This window comes from Megalops cyprinoides, chromosome 5 (assembly GCF_013368585.1).
Source record: "Megalops cyprinoides isolate fMegCyp1 chromosome 5, fMegCyp1.pri, whole genome shotgun sequence".
Lineage (NCBI taxonomy): Eukaryota > Metazoa > Chordata > Actinopteri > Elopiformes > Megalopidae > Megalops > Megalops cyprinoides.
In genome coordinates this window covers 37,966,453-37,979,528 of record NC_050587.1, presented here as the reverse complement: position 1 = coordinate 37,979,528, position 13,076 = coordinate 37,966,453, and the positions used below count along the sequence as shown (strand labels likewise).

The window sequence follows — 13,076 nt, the reverse complement described above, 5'->3', positions numbered from 1 at the left end:
GAACCTACAGCTTTCGGGCCTAAAACACGACTCCTTGCCTTCTTGACCCTGCTCTCAGGTTAATGATGTCATGGTGTTGAAGGAGGCCGGTAACGCAGCGGGAGAGGAGGAAGGCCTTCGTGAGCAGCGCTTAAGGGCCACACACGTCACCCGAGGGTTTCGAGTTTCCCTGAGGTGGGACACTGAGATTTGACCCCAATGTAAGGTACCTCACCTTGACAGCTACAGCAGAAAGGCCCATGTTCATTAAGACCTACCAGCCGCATGCAAAAGTGCAGACCATGGACAAGCACATGCACAAAGGAAATAAATACTGTAACCCAAGGTGCCACAACTACAGAAACGGCACTTCAAACCTATGACTCACTGTGCGTTTTGTTACAAAAGAAATGATGCTCTCTCCTGCTTAATTCTGTGCCATACCACTGTTCACAATTTGTTGTGCAAAACCAGCTGCCATCACCTCATGAAAACATGTCTGCTTTATAAACAATAACTTTTAGATACTGTGCAGTAAAAATACAGCAACCAAAAGGACACATCACAAACGGAAGTGTCAACACTGAGATGAATAATTCAATAACTTTGGCTTACAATGTATTAATACTAACTGCATAGAGAAAGGACAACTTCACAGAACTCCTTCATACCAATTAACCCCGGCAACCAACACAACAGAGCCGATCTCGTTCAAGGATCAGACATCAATACTTACGACTTGCAGAGAGGGAGAGCGACACAGACAAACTGCCATTTGACAAACAACAGCAAATTTAAACAGCGGCAGACCTCGTTAAGCCTCAGTGACTTTCTGAAAGGTTTGAGCCACCACCTGCACCTATCGGGGTCACAGAAGCATTTACTGACATGAACGATCAGAAGGGTATGTTTTTAGCTATGTTCTAATGCTCTGGATTACCACATGAAAAGCATATAAATCATCCAGAAGTGGAGCCTGTACAGGACTCGGCGCTCAGAGGTGGTCAGCAGCTGCAGCAGCTGCACAGGCGGTGGACGTCGGGACACTTTGCTGCTCATGCTGGCAGAAGCCAGGGCTTCACACCATCCACCAGAGCACAGAGGGCCTCTTCAGACCCCTCTCAAAGGGCGTCCAAACAGAGACGCGCAATGAATACCCATGTTACCGAAACCCAGGGCAATTTTTATTTTGTTTTTATTTATTTTTTTTTTTTAAGAGAAATGATAATTTGCTGTGGTGCTGATCGGGCCTTCTTTATCAAGCCCAGCCAAGCTGGAGGGCCGGGGGGCAAGATGCAACGCCTCGCATCTTCAAAACCCCCCGGGCGAGATCCCGTGTTCAGCGGGCCTGGGTGAGGGAGGCCGGCGCCCTCACACCAGCTCCAGAGAACCCGCGGCGGATCAGAGCGGACACCGCCGGCTCAGGGCCCCCCGAGCCCCCACCGCATCTTTGATCTGGAGCCGCTACCCTCCACGTCAAGCCGGGACCCCTTCGGGAAGGTGGGGGGGGGGGGGGGGGGGGGGGGGGGGGGGGGGTTGGGGGGGCGGTTATGAGGGGGTACACAGCGGACGCGCATCTCCCCCGGCCCCTGTTATCAAACAAGGGTTAATCACATTTAACAATGTGCACTCTTAACCCCCCCGTGCACATCCCTTTCATTAGAATTAGTGGCGCGTCTGCCGCTAGGAGCCGAGCTGTCCCTCATTATGGCAGAATCTCATTAGAAACTAGGCCCACGGGGGGACGGAGTCAGTCTTAAAACTCACTTCTCTCTCTCTCTCTCATCTGCCCGAAGTGGCCATCTCTCAGCATATGCAGTGAGTGACTGAAAGACTGTTCCAAATTTTTTTTTTTCTGTTGTTGTCGTTTTCATTTTTTTTTTCTGTCCTCACTTTCACATCAACCTTCAAACACATTTGCTCCAACCATGAGGCAATTTGAGAGAGGAAGGCGCTTCTTCTCCCTGGCCTTAACAGGGAAGAGGGAAAGAAAAAAAAAAAACGCTTCAAACTATTGTTTGCATTCTTTCGTAAAGTGCTGTGTAAGTGCTTTGGGGGTTTGGGGGGGGGGTACGGAACAAGAGTCCCCTGTGCGGTTCTGAGAATGAGACAGACTTTGAAGCCGGAACGGCTTGCATTTCGGAGGCTCCTTGGCGCTCACCTGCAGCATGGCCGCTGAGGGGGACTCAGACTCCGCTTTCTGAAAGAGGGGGGCAGTGCAATCACATTCAAGTGTCATTAATCACAGCTGAAGGCAGCGAGCATGGCGGGAACCTGCAGCAAACTGTCGGGCCGACCCGCTAGAAGAGCGGGCAGTCGCAGAAGATGCAGGGACCCTGCAACAACCTCTTCATCCAGTCTGGGTCTGGGGAGGGAAGGGGGCGTCAGAAGGGGGGGGGGGGAGGAGAGAAGAGAGAGAGAAGCATTATGGGGACACCACAAACTTTAACTTCCAATATCATCCGTACAGTTACAGCTATTACTGCGCAATTCCTTTTAAGTGACAGTTTGCTTTTCATGTTGGTTTGCTTCATCACAAAAGTGATTTGCAGGTATAATGCTGGATTACAGACAGTCGTTGTCGGTTAAAATACTTCACTTCACAAGACTTCACTTGTCTTCCCTGTAGGTCAGAAAAGTGGTGCTGGGCCCCTGCAGGCCTGTACGGGAAAGACAGCGAAAGAGACCGCTAAGACAGCGGAATCGGAAAGGCGGCGGGGGGGGGGGGGGGTGGGGGAGACGGGCTGCTCACCTTCGGGCAGGGGGTACCTGGCGATGCTGTCCTTCAGGAGACAGCGCCGCTGCGTCACGTCCTGGCTGGCCTGGAGCGTCAGCACGCACCTGGGAGAGACAGGACGAATGTGTCAGACTCACGACAGCGGGGTGTGTCACCTGCCCGCGACAAGCTGTGGGGGGGGTGTGACATTCCGCCAAGCCTCCACTAGGGACAGCACAAGGCTTAAAAGAGAAGGAGGCGGGACTCAAAAGAAAGGGAAAAATGACTACTGAGCCCCCACACAAAAAAACAACAACAAAATGTTCAGCATCAGTATGTTGAATTGGTTCCTGGCTGTCTAATATGAGACAGTTGGAGAACACTGTGCTTTCTGTGTTTCCCAACACTGCCACAATTATTGGGGACGGGGACACCCCCCCAAACACTGTGGTCTCCCCTCCCCTTCCTCCAAAGGCAAGCGCTGAGGTTCTGAACCTGGTTCAGATGTGCAGTACAATAAAAAAGGCTGGTAAACCAAAGCCAATGAGCAATCCAAAAAAAAAAAAAACAGCACTGTAACTGAAACCGTACCCGTAGCTATAACAACCCTACAGCGCCGATGGGGGATCGCCATGACAACCATGTGGGCGTCATCATCATTACTATTCTCTTGGAGTAGCATGGCAACAGTAAAAGCTTTGAGATTTGTCCCGGGAGAGCGGGGGGGCCGGAGGTGGAAGATGGTGTGCCGGGGGGGGAGGCCGAGAGGCTGCTGAGGACGGGGGAAGGCCAGAGAGAGCGGGTACGGCCTGTTCCACCGGCCCTCTGTCATGCCGGCCTCAGTCCGCCAGCCTCACACACACCTGGTGAGAAGAGTGCACTGAACTGGGGTACGCAGGCACGGACCACCTCTACACTGACCTGGGGTACACAGGCACGGACCACCTCTACGCTGAACTGGGGTACGCAGGCACGGACCACCTCTACACTGACCTGGGGTACGCAGGCACGGACCACCTCTACACTGACCTGGGGTACGCAGGCACGGACCACCTCTACGCTGACCTGGGGTACGCAGGCACGGACCACCTCTACGCTGAACTGGGGTACGCAGACACGGACCACCTCTACGCTGACCTGGGGTACGCAGGCACGGACCACCTCTACACTGACCTGGGGTACGCAGGCACGGACCACCTCTACACTGACCTGGGGTACGCAGGCACGGACCACCTCTACACTTAACTGGGATACGCAGGCATGGACCACCTCTACACTGACCTGGGGTACGCAGGCACGGACCACCTCTACACTGACCTGGGGTACGCAGGCACGGACCACCTCTACACTGACCTGGGGTACGCAGGCACGGACCACCTCTACACTGACCTGGGGTACGCAGGCACGGACCACCTCTACGCTGACCTGGGGTACGCAGGCACGGACCACCTCTACGCTGACCTGGGGTACGCAGACACGGACCACCTCTACGCTGACCTGGGGTACGCAGGCACGGACCACCTCTACGCTGACCTGGGGTACGCAGGCACGGACCACCTCTACACTGACCTGGGGTACGCAGGCACGGACCACCTCTACGCTGACCTGGGGTACGCAGGCACGGACCACCTCTACACTGACCTGGGGTACGCAGGCACGGACCACCTCTACACTGACCTGGGGTACGCAGGCACGGACCACCTCTACGCTGACCTGGGGTACGCAGGCACGGACCACCTCTACGCTGACCTGGGGTACGCAGGCACGGACCACCTCTACGCTGCAACACAAGGTGCCCGCTCGCCCCTCATGCAATGGCTGACACCTCCTGCTCGGGGACCGGGGCGGACGCAGCGCCTGCCGCTTTTCACTGCTCTGCCTTTTCACATACGTCATCTCAATTCACAGTGCCGTCACCGGGCGTTTCGTCCGGCCTGGGCGAGGGGGGCAGGAGGAGGAGGAGGGGAAGCAGGTACACGGTACGACACGGGCGTTAGAAGACACTGGGGATATGAAGGCGTAGGGGTTAGAGAGGAGGAGCTGGGGGGGGAGGCAGGTTTAGGCAGGAAGTGGATGAGGTTAGAGGGGAAGAGCAGGGTTTTTGGATGTGAGGGGTGTGGAGGGTAAGAGAAGGAAATCAGAGAGGAAGAGGAGGAGATTAGAGGGTAACAGAAGGGCTTTGGGATGTGAGAGGTGTGGGGGGAAGAGAAGGAAATCAGAGAGGAAGAGGAGGAGATTACAGGGTAACAGAAGGGCTTTGAGATGTGAGGGGTTTATAGGGGAGCAGGAGGAGTTTAGGAGGGAAGAGGACGGGTTTAAGATGGAGTGTGAAAGGAGACGGAGAGGAGCGGGTACCTGATCCACACGTGGCCGTTGCTGCACATGGCCAGCCGGCAGTCGCTGAAGGGAAGCACCTCCCTGCACAGACTGCAGTACTCAGGGAACGTCTGCTTGTTCATCTTCTTGAAGATGTGGCCAATCAGAACCTGCGGAACACGGGCAGCACAGAGCACAGGAAGTGACGAGATCAGCGGCACCTGGGCGGCACGGGCAGGACAGGAAGTGATCAGACCAGGAAGTGGTCCCAGCTTGCAGGGGTCAGACATCATCTTTAGGAGTACATATTATAACAGATGGGGTTTGATCACAGGCTTGAGAGGCTTTTTGCAGTGAACACAGAAGTCACGTAACCCCCAGATGTAACCCCGCAGAAGTTTTGCTTGTACCACATGTGAATATGTGTATGATTATTTCATATATTGTTGACTTTTGTCTATTTGCTTGTGTTGTACTCTGCCTCACTTGTAAGTCGCTTTGGATTAAAGCATCTGCCAAATGAATAAGTATAAATTTAAATGTAAATTTCAGGAGTAATAAAGCAATGCAGAATTTGTAATAAATATTTGTCTTAAGAAAACAACACTGGTAATGTTTACCGTTCAAATCTTTTTGGATAAATCTGCTTGTCGCTCAATATTAAATAAACGAAGATGAATACTCAACATTACATTCAATTAATTTAGCATTCGCTCTTATCCAGAGTGTCTTCCGGCACAACAGAACGTAAGTGTATCCATTCAAGTTGAATGGGCAACAGTGTCAGACCAGGCTAATAACACAATTCAAGCCCTACCACAAGTTAACTTGTGCAACCTGGCTAGACAAGGGAAGCCAAGTATATTACCATATATCAGTCACTGGATCAATAAAAAGATACAGTAGTATTAAAGCGGTATGGTATGGAGGTGGCGGTTGAGTATGTGTGTGGGGGTGTTTTGTGTGACCTCACCTTGGTGGCCCTGTCCTCGTAGGTGGGATCACTCTGCAGGAAGTCGCACACACCCCTGGTGGGGATGCTGGTGTTCTCGCCGATGTAGGTGTGCAGGTACACTTCCCCCAGCACCTTCTTCATGTGCTCGCGCACCAGCTGGGTCTCCATCGCCTCGATCCTCTCCGTGATCTCTCTCACCTGCTCTTTGGCGGCCCCGCCCCCTCGGTCCTGGGAGCCCGCCCCCTCTGAGGCCCCGCCTCCTGCCCCCTCGCCATCCTCCTCCTCCCCCTCCCCCTCCTCCTCCTCATCCTCCTCGTCCCCGACGAACACCTTGGCACTGTCGAGTGAGGGCCGCCAGCGCGCCTCGGACGGGGCCTTCTGCAGGGACTGGTAGAGCACGCGCAGCAGGAAGAGCTGCAGCCGCTGCAGGTAGGCGGACCCCGAGGCGCGCACCTGGCCGTCCAGCTCTGCCTGCAGCGCCGGGTCGATGCGCTTCTCCTGCAGCACCTTCCAGCGCACCAGGTCCAGCAGGTCCATCTGCCGGAACAGGCTCTGCGCGCCGGACCGCAGCAGCTCCGCCTCCGCCTCCTCCGGCGTCTTCAGCGCCACCAGCTGCACCTGGTAGCTGCGGCTGACCGGGTGCAGCCGGTTGGCCATGCCCTCGGAGGTGACCAGCGCCAGGTAGGCGCCGTTGGGGCTGACGGCCACGCCGTACACCCGCCGCCCCGCCACGCCCTCCGGCAGTTCCAGCCGCTCCTGCCGGAATGTCACCGCCACCTGCGTGAAGACGGGCGTCAGCTTCCGCACGCCGTCGTCCGCCGAGCAGGTGAAGACGGAGCCGTCCCCGTGGCGGGCGGCGGTCACGGCGGCGATGGGGCCGGAGTGCAGCCCCGTCACGTGCGAGCGGTACATGCTCAGCCCGGCCCGGGAGATGAGCAGCAGGCACCAGCACAGGTAGGGCCCGCGGGCCGCCAGCACCAGGCTGCAGTTGACCTTCTGGTGCGGGTGGAAGAGCGAGACGCAGCGAATGCTGTGCACGGGGATCAGGTCCGCCTCCTCGCACAGCAGCATGGGTTTGCGCAGCGTGAAGCGGCCCTTCACCGCCTTCAGATTCACCGGCAGCAGCCGCAGCGGCCCCGCCGAGCTGCCCACGATCAGCCCGGTCATCCTGAGCCCGCCGTGGTCGAACTCCCACCAGGCCAGCGCGCTGGGGGAGGGCACGCCCGAGCGGAGGGTGCTGCAGGACACCACCGAGTCCCGCCCCAGCACGGGCACGGCCAGGTGCCAGACGGCGATGTCCCCGTTCTCCATCAGCGCCGCCAGCAGCACGCTGCCCACATCCCGGCACTCGTTGTTGGGCTGCACCTGCTGCGTGCCGCAGACGCCCGACCACTCCATGCGCACGGGCGTCTGCATGGCGTACCGCCGCCGCAGCTCGGCCGGGTCGCCCGGCGGGCCCAGCGGAGGCTCCGCCCCCGGCAGCGAGTAGTCGGCCTCCGCCAGCAGCTCCCCGTACGCCTCGCTCAGGTCCAGCAGGGGGCGCCACTGCAGCCGGCCGTTGCAGCTGTGCACGACGAGCCTGCCGTCCAGCGTGAGGGTGGCCAGCAGGCAGCGGCCGCTAGCGTCGCAGCCCAGAGGAGACCAGCTGGCGTACTTCACGCCCAGCATGGGCGGCAGCGCCCCCACGACCGGGTTCATGACCCGGTCCAGCAGGAAGGGCTGTCTGACCGTCGGGTCCGGCGAGCCCGCGAGCTTCTCCTTCACCTCCTGCACCTCTCCCTCGGGGCCCACCTGTGGACATACGGACAGACAGACAGACAGACGGGAGGGTATGTGAAGGAAATGTGGGAGATGTGGGGGGAAAAAATAAGTGCAGTAAAGTAATAAAAAGAATTGCAGAAGTAACACTGGTAGTAATAAAGTAACCACAAGAAAAATATGGATTCATATTTCATACAGAATTTCATTTCTTTACACCTCATTTATTATTGCAAATGTTTTGCTTAGATGAACGTGACAACTAAAAACTCAGCCAAAATATGCCTAGAGCACGGATAACTAACATTGTTCTACAAAAATGTACAATTCCTTAAACAGAGATCTGATTGTAAAACAATCTTCCTAGTTGTGCAGTCATAACTTCCTAGCTAACTGGGACAAGGGTACTCGGCGCTAGCTTCCCCCACAGAAAATCCCATCAGATCGTGTGTAGACAATAACCAGGTTTACACGCTGCACTGTACAGATCTCAGGAGGCTGCAGGAGCCGTGAGTAAATGAATCTGAATCTCCACGGCTACGTCTGCGAGTTAGCTTGCTAACCACTAATGAATGAGCGTTAATTTAGCCACCTAGCTAGCGACTGCTGACCACTACTGGTGACGCGCAAGCGCAAAGGCGAAAACATCAACTGATGGGTGATGTGCCAGGCGTCTGGCACGATGCGCTGCCGCTCCGCAGCCCGGACATCTACCTTTAGCACATGCACATCATTCGGCACGGGGATGGACGTCCGATGGATGACCAGGTCTTGGCTGAAATTGTAAACGTCGGGCAAGATCTCCATTACAGCAGTGCTGCTAGCACAACACGCCGATACCCGGTGGTCTTCGGACCACGAGAGGGGCTCCACGCCGCAAACTCGGCTGAGGAGCTTCACCTCGGGCTCTCTCTTAACGATCCGCCCGGGTTCCGTCCCGGCGCTGGTGTCAGGCTCGGGTTCAGCCCCCCCTCCGTCTGCACCACGATCTGGAGCCGCAGCCGCCATTTTCCGTTCAAAGAAAAAAAAACAACCGCGTCTCCAGGAAATTACGGTTCTCGAGGAGGCGGGACATCCCGTGACAGCGCTCATAAATCAACAGTTTAGGTTGCCAGATTGCGTATTTCGGTGTGGAAGACAGAGAAACACAGCCTGCATGATGTGCACGTGCCTTCTTGTCACATCGAAAATGTCTGCTGTAGGCGCAGACACAACAGGTGATATTTCGGAATAGTCAATGCCATCAACATAATAGATGTGCAAATGTCAAAGTTAAATAAATATTTGCATGCACGTGAAAGGGTCGCACTGCAATAGCCTACCTGTAAACAGAATAATGTATTATTATTATTATTATTACCTAGCAGACACCGAAAATACGATTGGAGTGCAATAGTTTACAATTAATTAGTACAATCTACAATAGGTGTTCCTTTTGGTCACAGCAGTGTGCTTGTTCTAAGCGCGGGGGATCTTGCAGGGAAATCCATAGCCGATGCGAAAGAACCACAGGCGGTGGAACCCATTACAACCTGAAAAGTATAGTCAGGTGTATCTGAACAAGGAAATGCCATTCGTGTTCTTAGCCCAATGTATTATACAAAGCTTGCCTTTACACCTAAATGCATAATTTGATACTAACCATGTGCTAATACGCTACTATTATTATGAAGAGAAAGAAGTTGATTATGTGAGCGAGCGCACTCCTCGTTGCTGGAGAACAGCGGTGTAAATCACTTCGTGTCTGAACGTGAGAGCGACACCGCGGCAGATTAAATTGAGCAGGGTTATCAGTCCTGACCAGGTAACCTTACACCGCTGGAGCCGCTCACCGGACGAGAGGCCGGAAAACAATGCTTTTAAAAGGCCTGAATTATTTATTCGTCCCTGTCATTGTACGGTTTTATAAATAGTCAGAGTGCATCACTAAATAAAACTAAATACCCGCTGGGTGGGATTACCACGCTGTTATAAAAAAGAGGACAGATCCGATGTTTCCTCCTGCAGCTGACGACTCCCCTGGACGACAGCTGCTCATGTACATTACAGAAAGCCGTCTGGAGCCGCGGCTGCCGCGTAATGGGCCACTCAGAGCAGCGAAACGGCCCGTTGTTGCGATCTTTCAGCCGTTGCAAGGAAGGATCTAACACCGGGAAAATTAACAAACGTGAAGGACTGTGCAGTAAAATAGCAAACCGCCGCTTAAACCCATCGTGTCCTCTGTTTAAATAATGTTATTAATAGATAAATGGGAACATTGTAGATTAGTTCATTCTTAATGGACCGTGTTGCGGATGAATATTTAACAAGCGCGAGGGAATGCCTCGCCTCGCTGTATCTGTGGGACCGTCCCGTTAAGCATCCGTCAAACCCCCCCCCCCCCCGTGTATCCACACCGCTCCATTCTCCTCCGTGCCGTAGCCTCATTTCTCGAGAAGCACCAGGCCAACACCTCCAATGCGGACGCTTTCTTTCGCTTTTCTCTGTAAAGCCGTTTAATTTCGTGAGGGAAATTACATAGCCTCACGTCTTGGACGGTTTATGTAAAACAACATAGGGCCTACCTGTACCATATTCTGTGGCTTGTAACTGTACCCAGTAGGCCACGTGGTATAGTTCGAACTAAGGTTATAATTCTTCTGGTACTGCTTATTTATAAAAAGTGTTCAGCAACTGTGTGCCTAGGTGGACCTTCTTAGCAGAAAGGCTATGTAGCCATAGTGTGGTGTAGTGGCACGGAACCCAAATGTTGCTGGTTTGACACCCAAGTGGGCCAGTGCTGTTGTACCCTTGAGCAAGCAAACTGAAATTTATTTAGGCAAATATCCAGCTGTACAAATAATAAGCAGGAACTCTGATCTTGGTAGACTAAAAGTTGCTGTGGATAACAGTTTCTACTAAGCAAATTTAACACTGTAGTTGTAATAGTGAAATTATGTTGGTATAATTACTCATTTAAAGGTCGCAGGATGAGGCCGGCCTTCTGTGAATTCCCCAGTTCGCCAGAAATCGTCTTTTATTGTGTTTGAAGCAGCTGTCTCTCTCTCAGCTCTCCTTAGGGCCTCTCGCTGACCCCTTTTGGAGATTGTACCCTTTTATTATACCCTGTTATTTGGAGATTGTAACCCCCTTTTATAACCTGCAATTTTTAGACTGTATCCCTTATTATACCCTGTCATTTGGAGATTGTACCCCCTTACTCACACTTTACTGCTGATTTTTTTCCCCGTCAATCTTCTGGGAGATCTGAGAGGAACCCCACCGACTACACGTATGCTGTAAGTCACTGCTCAGGGGTGGCTTGATGCATCGCTCATCATAGACCTTTGAGTCATTGAGATGTGTCAGACGCTCCTGAAAGGAGGGGGGGGAGGCCTGCGGAAGCTCACACTCAGATCGGTCCAATTTTATACTGGCAGCAGCAAAGCATTCTGGGAAATCATCCGCGTGTCATTGCCGTGGAGGTCCCTGAATTCCTCTGGGACGCCCCCCCCCTCTGCAGTCACGGTCGGGAGGACGAATCGGCGGACCCCGCAGGGGAGGGCCCCCCGAGGACACAGACGGCGTCTCCTCGTGGGGGCCGCCCCGTCAGAGGTTAGGAGCGACCTGCACGCGGCCCGCTCTCCCTGCCTCCAGCTGCGGCGGGTGCACCTGACAGGTGTCTCTCCGCACACCCCGTCTTCAGGAGGAGGGACGCGGGGTCAAGGGTGGACGGGGGCGGGGGGGCCGGGAGTCGCTCCGCCTCCCGCGGTCGGCCGTCGGAGCTCTCGGCGTGAGGCACGGCCGGCCCTCGCCTTCGCGCCTCACCAAATCCCCTCTCAATGAGAAGCCAATGATTTCCTATCAGCAGGATACACAATGCTTAGGAGGCTATTTATAGAGGCCCTGGGACAGGCGCAGATGACAGCGCTGGGAGTTACCCTGAACAGGGAACAAGGTGAAACAAAGTTATGTGCCGAGGAGTAGTTTGTAATCTTGCAGGAGCGCGGGTGGGTGCGTGTGAGCGGTAATCGGTATCGGCCTCAGGTAAGTGGTCAGGGTCAGCGTTTCCATGGAGGCCGGGGTTAATTGGACAGCTCTGCCGTATCATGTGACCGTGATGCTCAGGAACCCGCACCTGGGCTACCTGACCAACCTGCGTCCTGAGGCCAGGGCTTCATTCACACACTCACACAGGCCCAGCGGTCTAACACACACACACACACATACACACATACATGCATACACACACACATACACGCACACACAGATACACACACACACATACACACACATATACATATATGCATCCACACGCACACACACATGTACACACGCACACACAGATACACACGCACACACACACAAGCAGATACACAAACAACCATGCATGTACATACACAGACACATGTGTGCACACACACGCACACACAAATATGCACGCATACACATACACACATATGCAGGTACACACAAACACACACACGCATGCATGCACAAACACATATGCGCACATACGCACACATAGATATACACACATGCATGTATACACACAAATACACACACATGTGCACACACATGCACATGTACACACATGCGTACACACACACACACGCATGTACACACAGAAATATACACACGTGCACACACATGCACGCATGAATGCACACACAGAAACACACACACATACATAAACAATATAGATTCATAACTGCCCTAGGCTTCCTGTCCATACTAAACACTCCTATCCGGTGGAGGCTGTGTCGCTATCATGTTGTATTTTCCATTTGTTTGTTTTCCCCTGTTTCTGTCTTCAGGCTCCGCGTTGTGATTGGCTGTGAAACGCTGGGCGCCTGCCGATTTGCAGAGAGCTCGTGGAAAGGTTCCACAGGCCAGTGAATTCCATGTAATTTGTATTAAATGCTTTGGTTACACTGTTTGTTGGGGTCCTTTTCATTAACAATTAATGAATATATTATTAAAACATTATTGCCTTTTACTGCATTGCCTGCAGTGAAATAGACATCACTCACCCTGTCCAAATGACTTCAGGACAGGCATCGTAAAACCACTCAATTACTGCTTTATAGCAATAATTGATGTTCAACAAGCAATCTTAAGTCATTTACAAGAGGTGAGCAGCGTCTGCTTTTGGATAGACAATGTAAAACAATCAGTGTGAGTTAATAACATAATGATTTATTAATGGTTAATAAATGGGCCGTAATTCATATGAGGTGTCGCCCGTACATTTTGATTTGTCTGCGGAATATAAACTTATGAAAAGTAAAGGGAAGTTTTCAGTGGCGAAACACCCAGAGATATAAATATGAGCCGTTATGTATATACTCAGTGGTAATAGATAAATTATTC

The 13,076-nt window shown here is 53.3% G+C and overlaps 1 protein-coding gene across 1 annotated transcript; it reads right to left on the bottom strand.

Moving 5' to 3' along the window:
* Positions 1–1,515: 1,515 nt before the first annotated feature.
* Positions 1,516–8,732, bottom strand: LOC118778458 (general transcription factor 3C polypeptide 4-like). Its single transcript, XM_036529990.1, has 5 exons — positions 8,439–8,732; positions 5,985–7,757; positions 5,051–5,181; positions 2,732–2,820; positions 1,516–2,344 (listed from the first exon to the last, which is right to left on the bottom strand). Exons 1-5 carry the CDS (start codon positions 8,730–8,732, stop codon positions 2,280–2,282), a joined length of 2,352 nt encoding a protein of 783 aa, XP_036385883.1. The 3' UTR covers positions 1,516–2,279.
* Between the last annotated feature and the right edge of the window lie 4,344 nt (positions 8,733–13,076).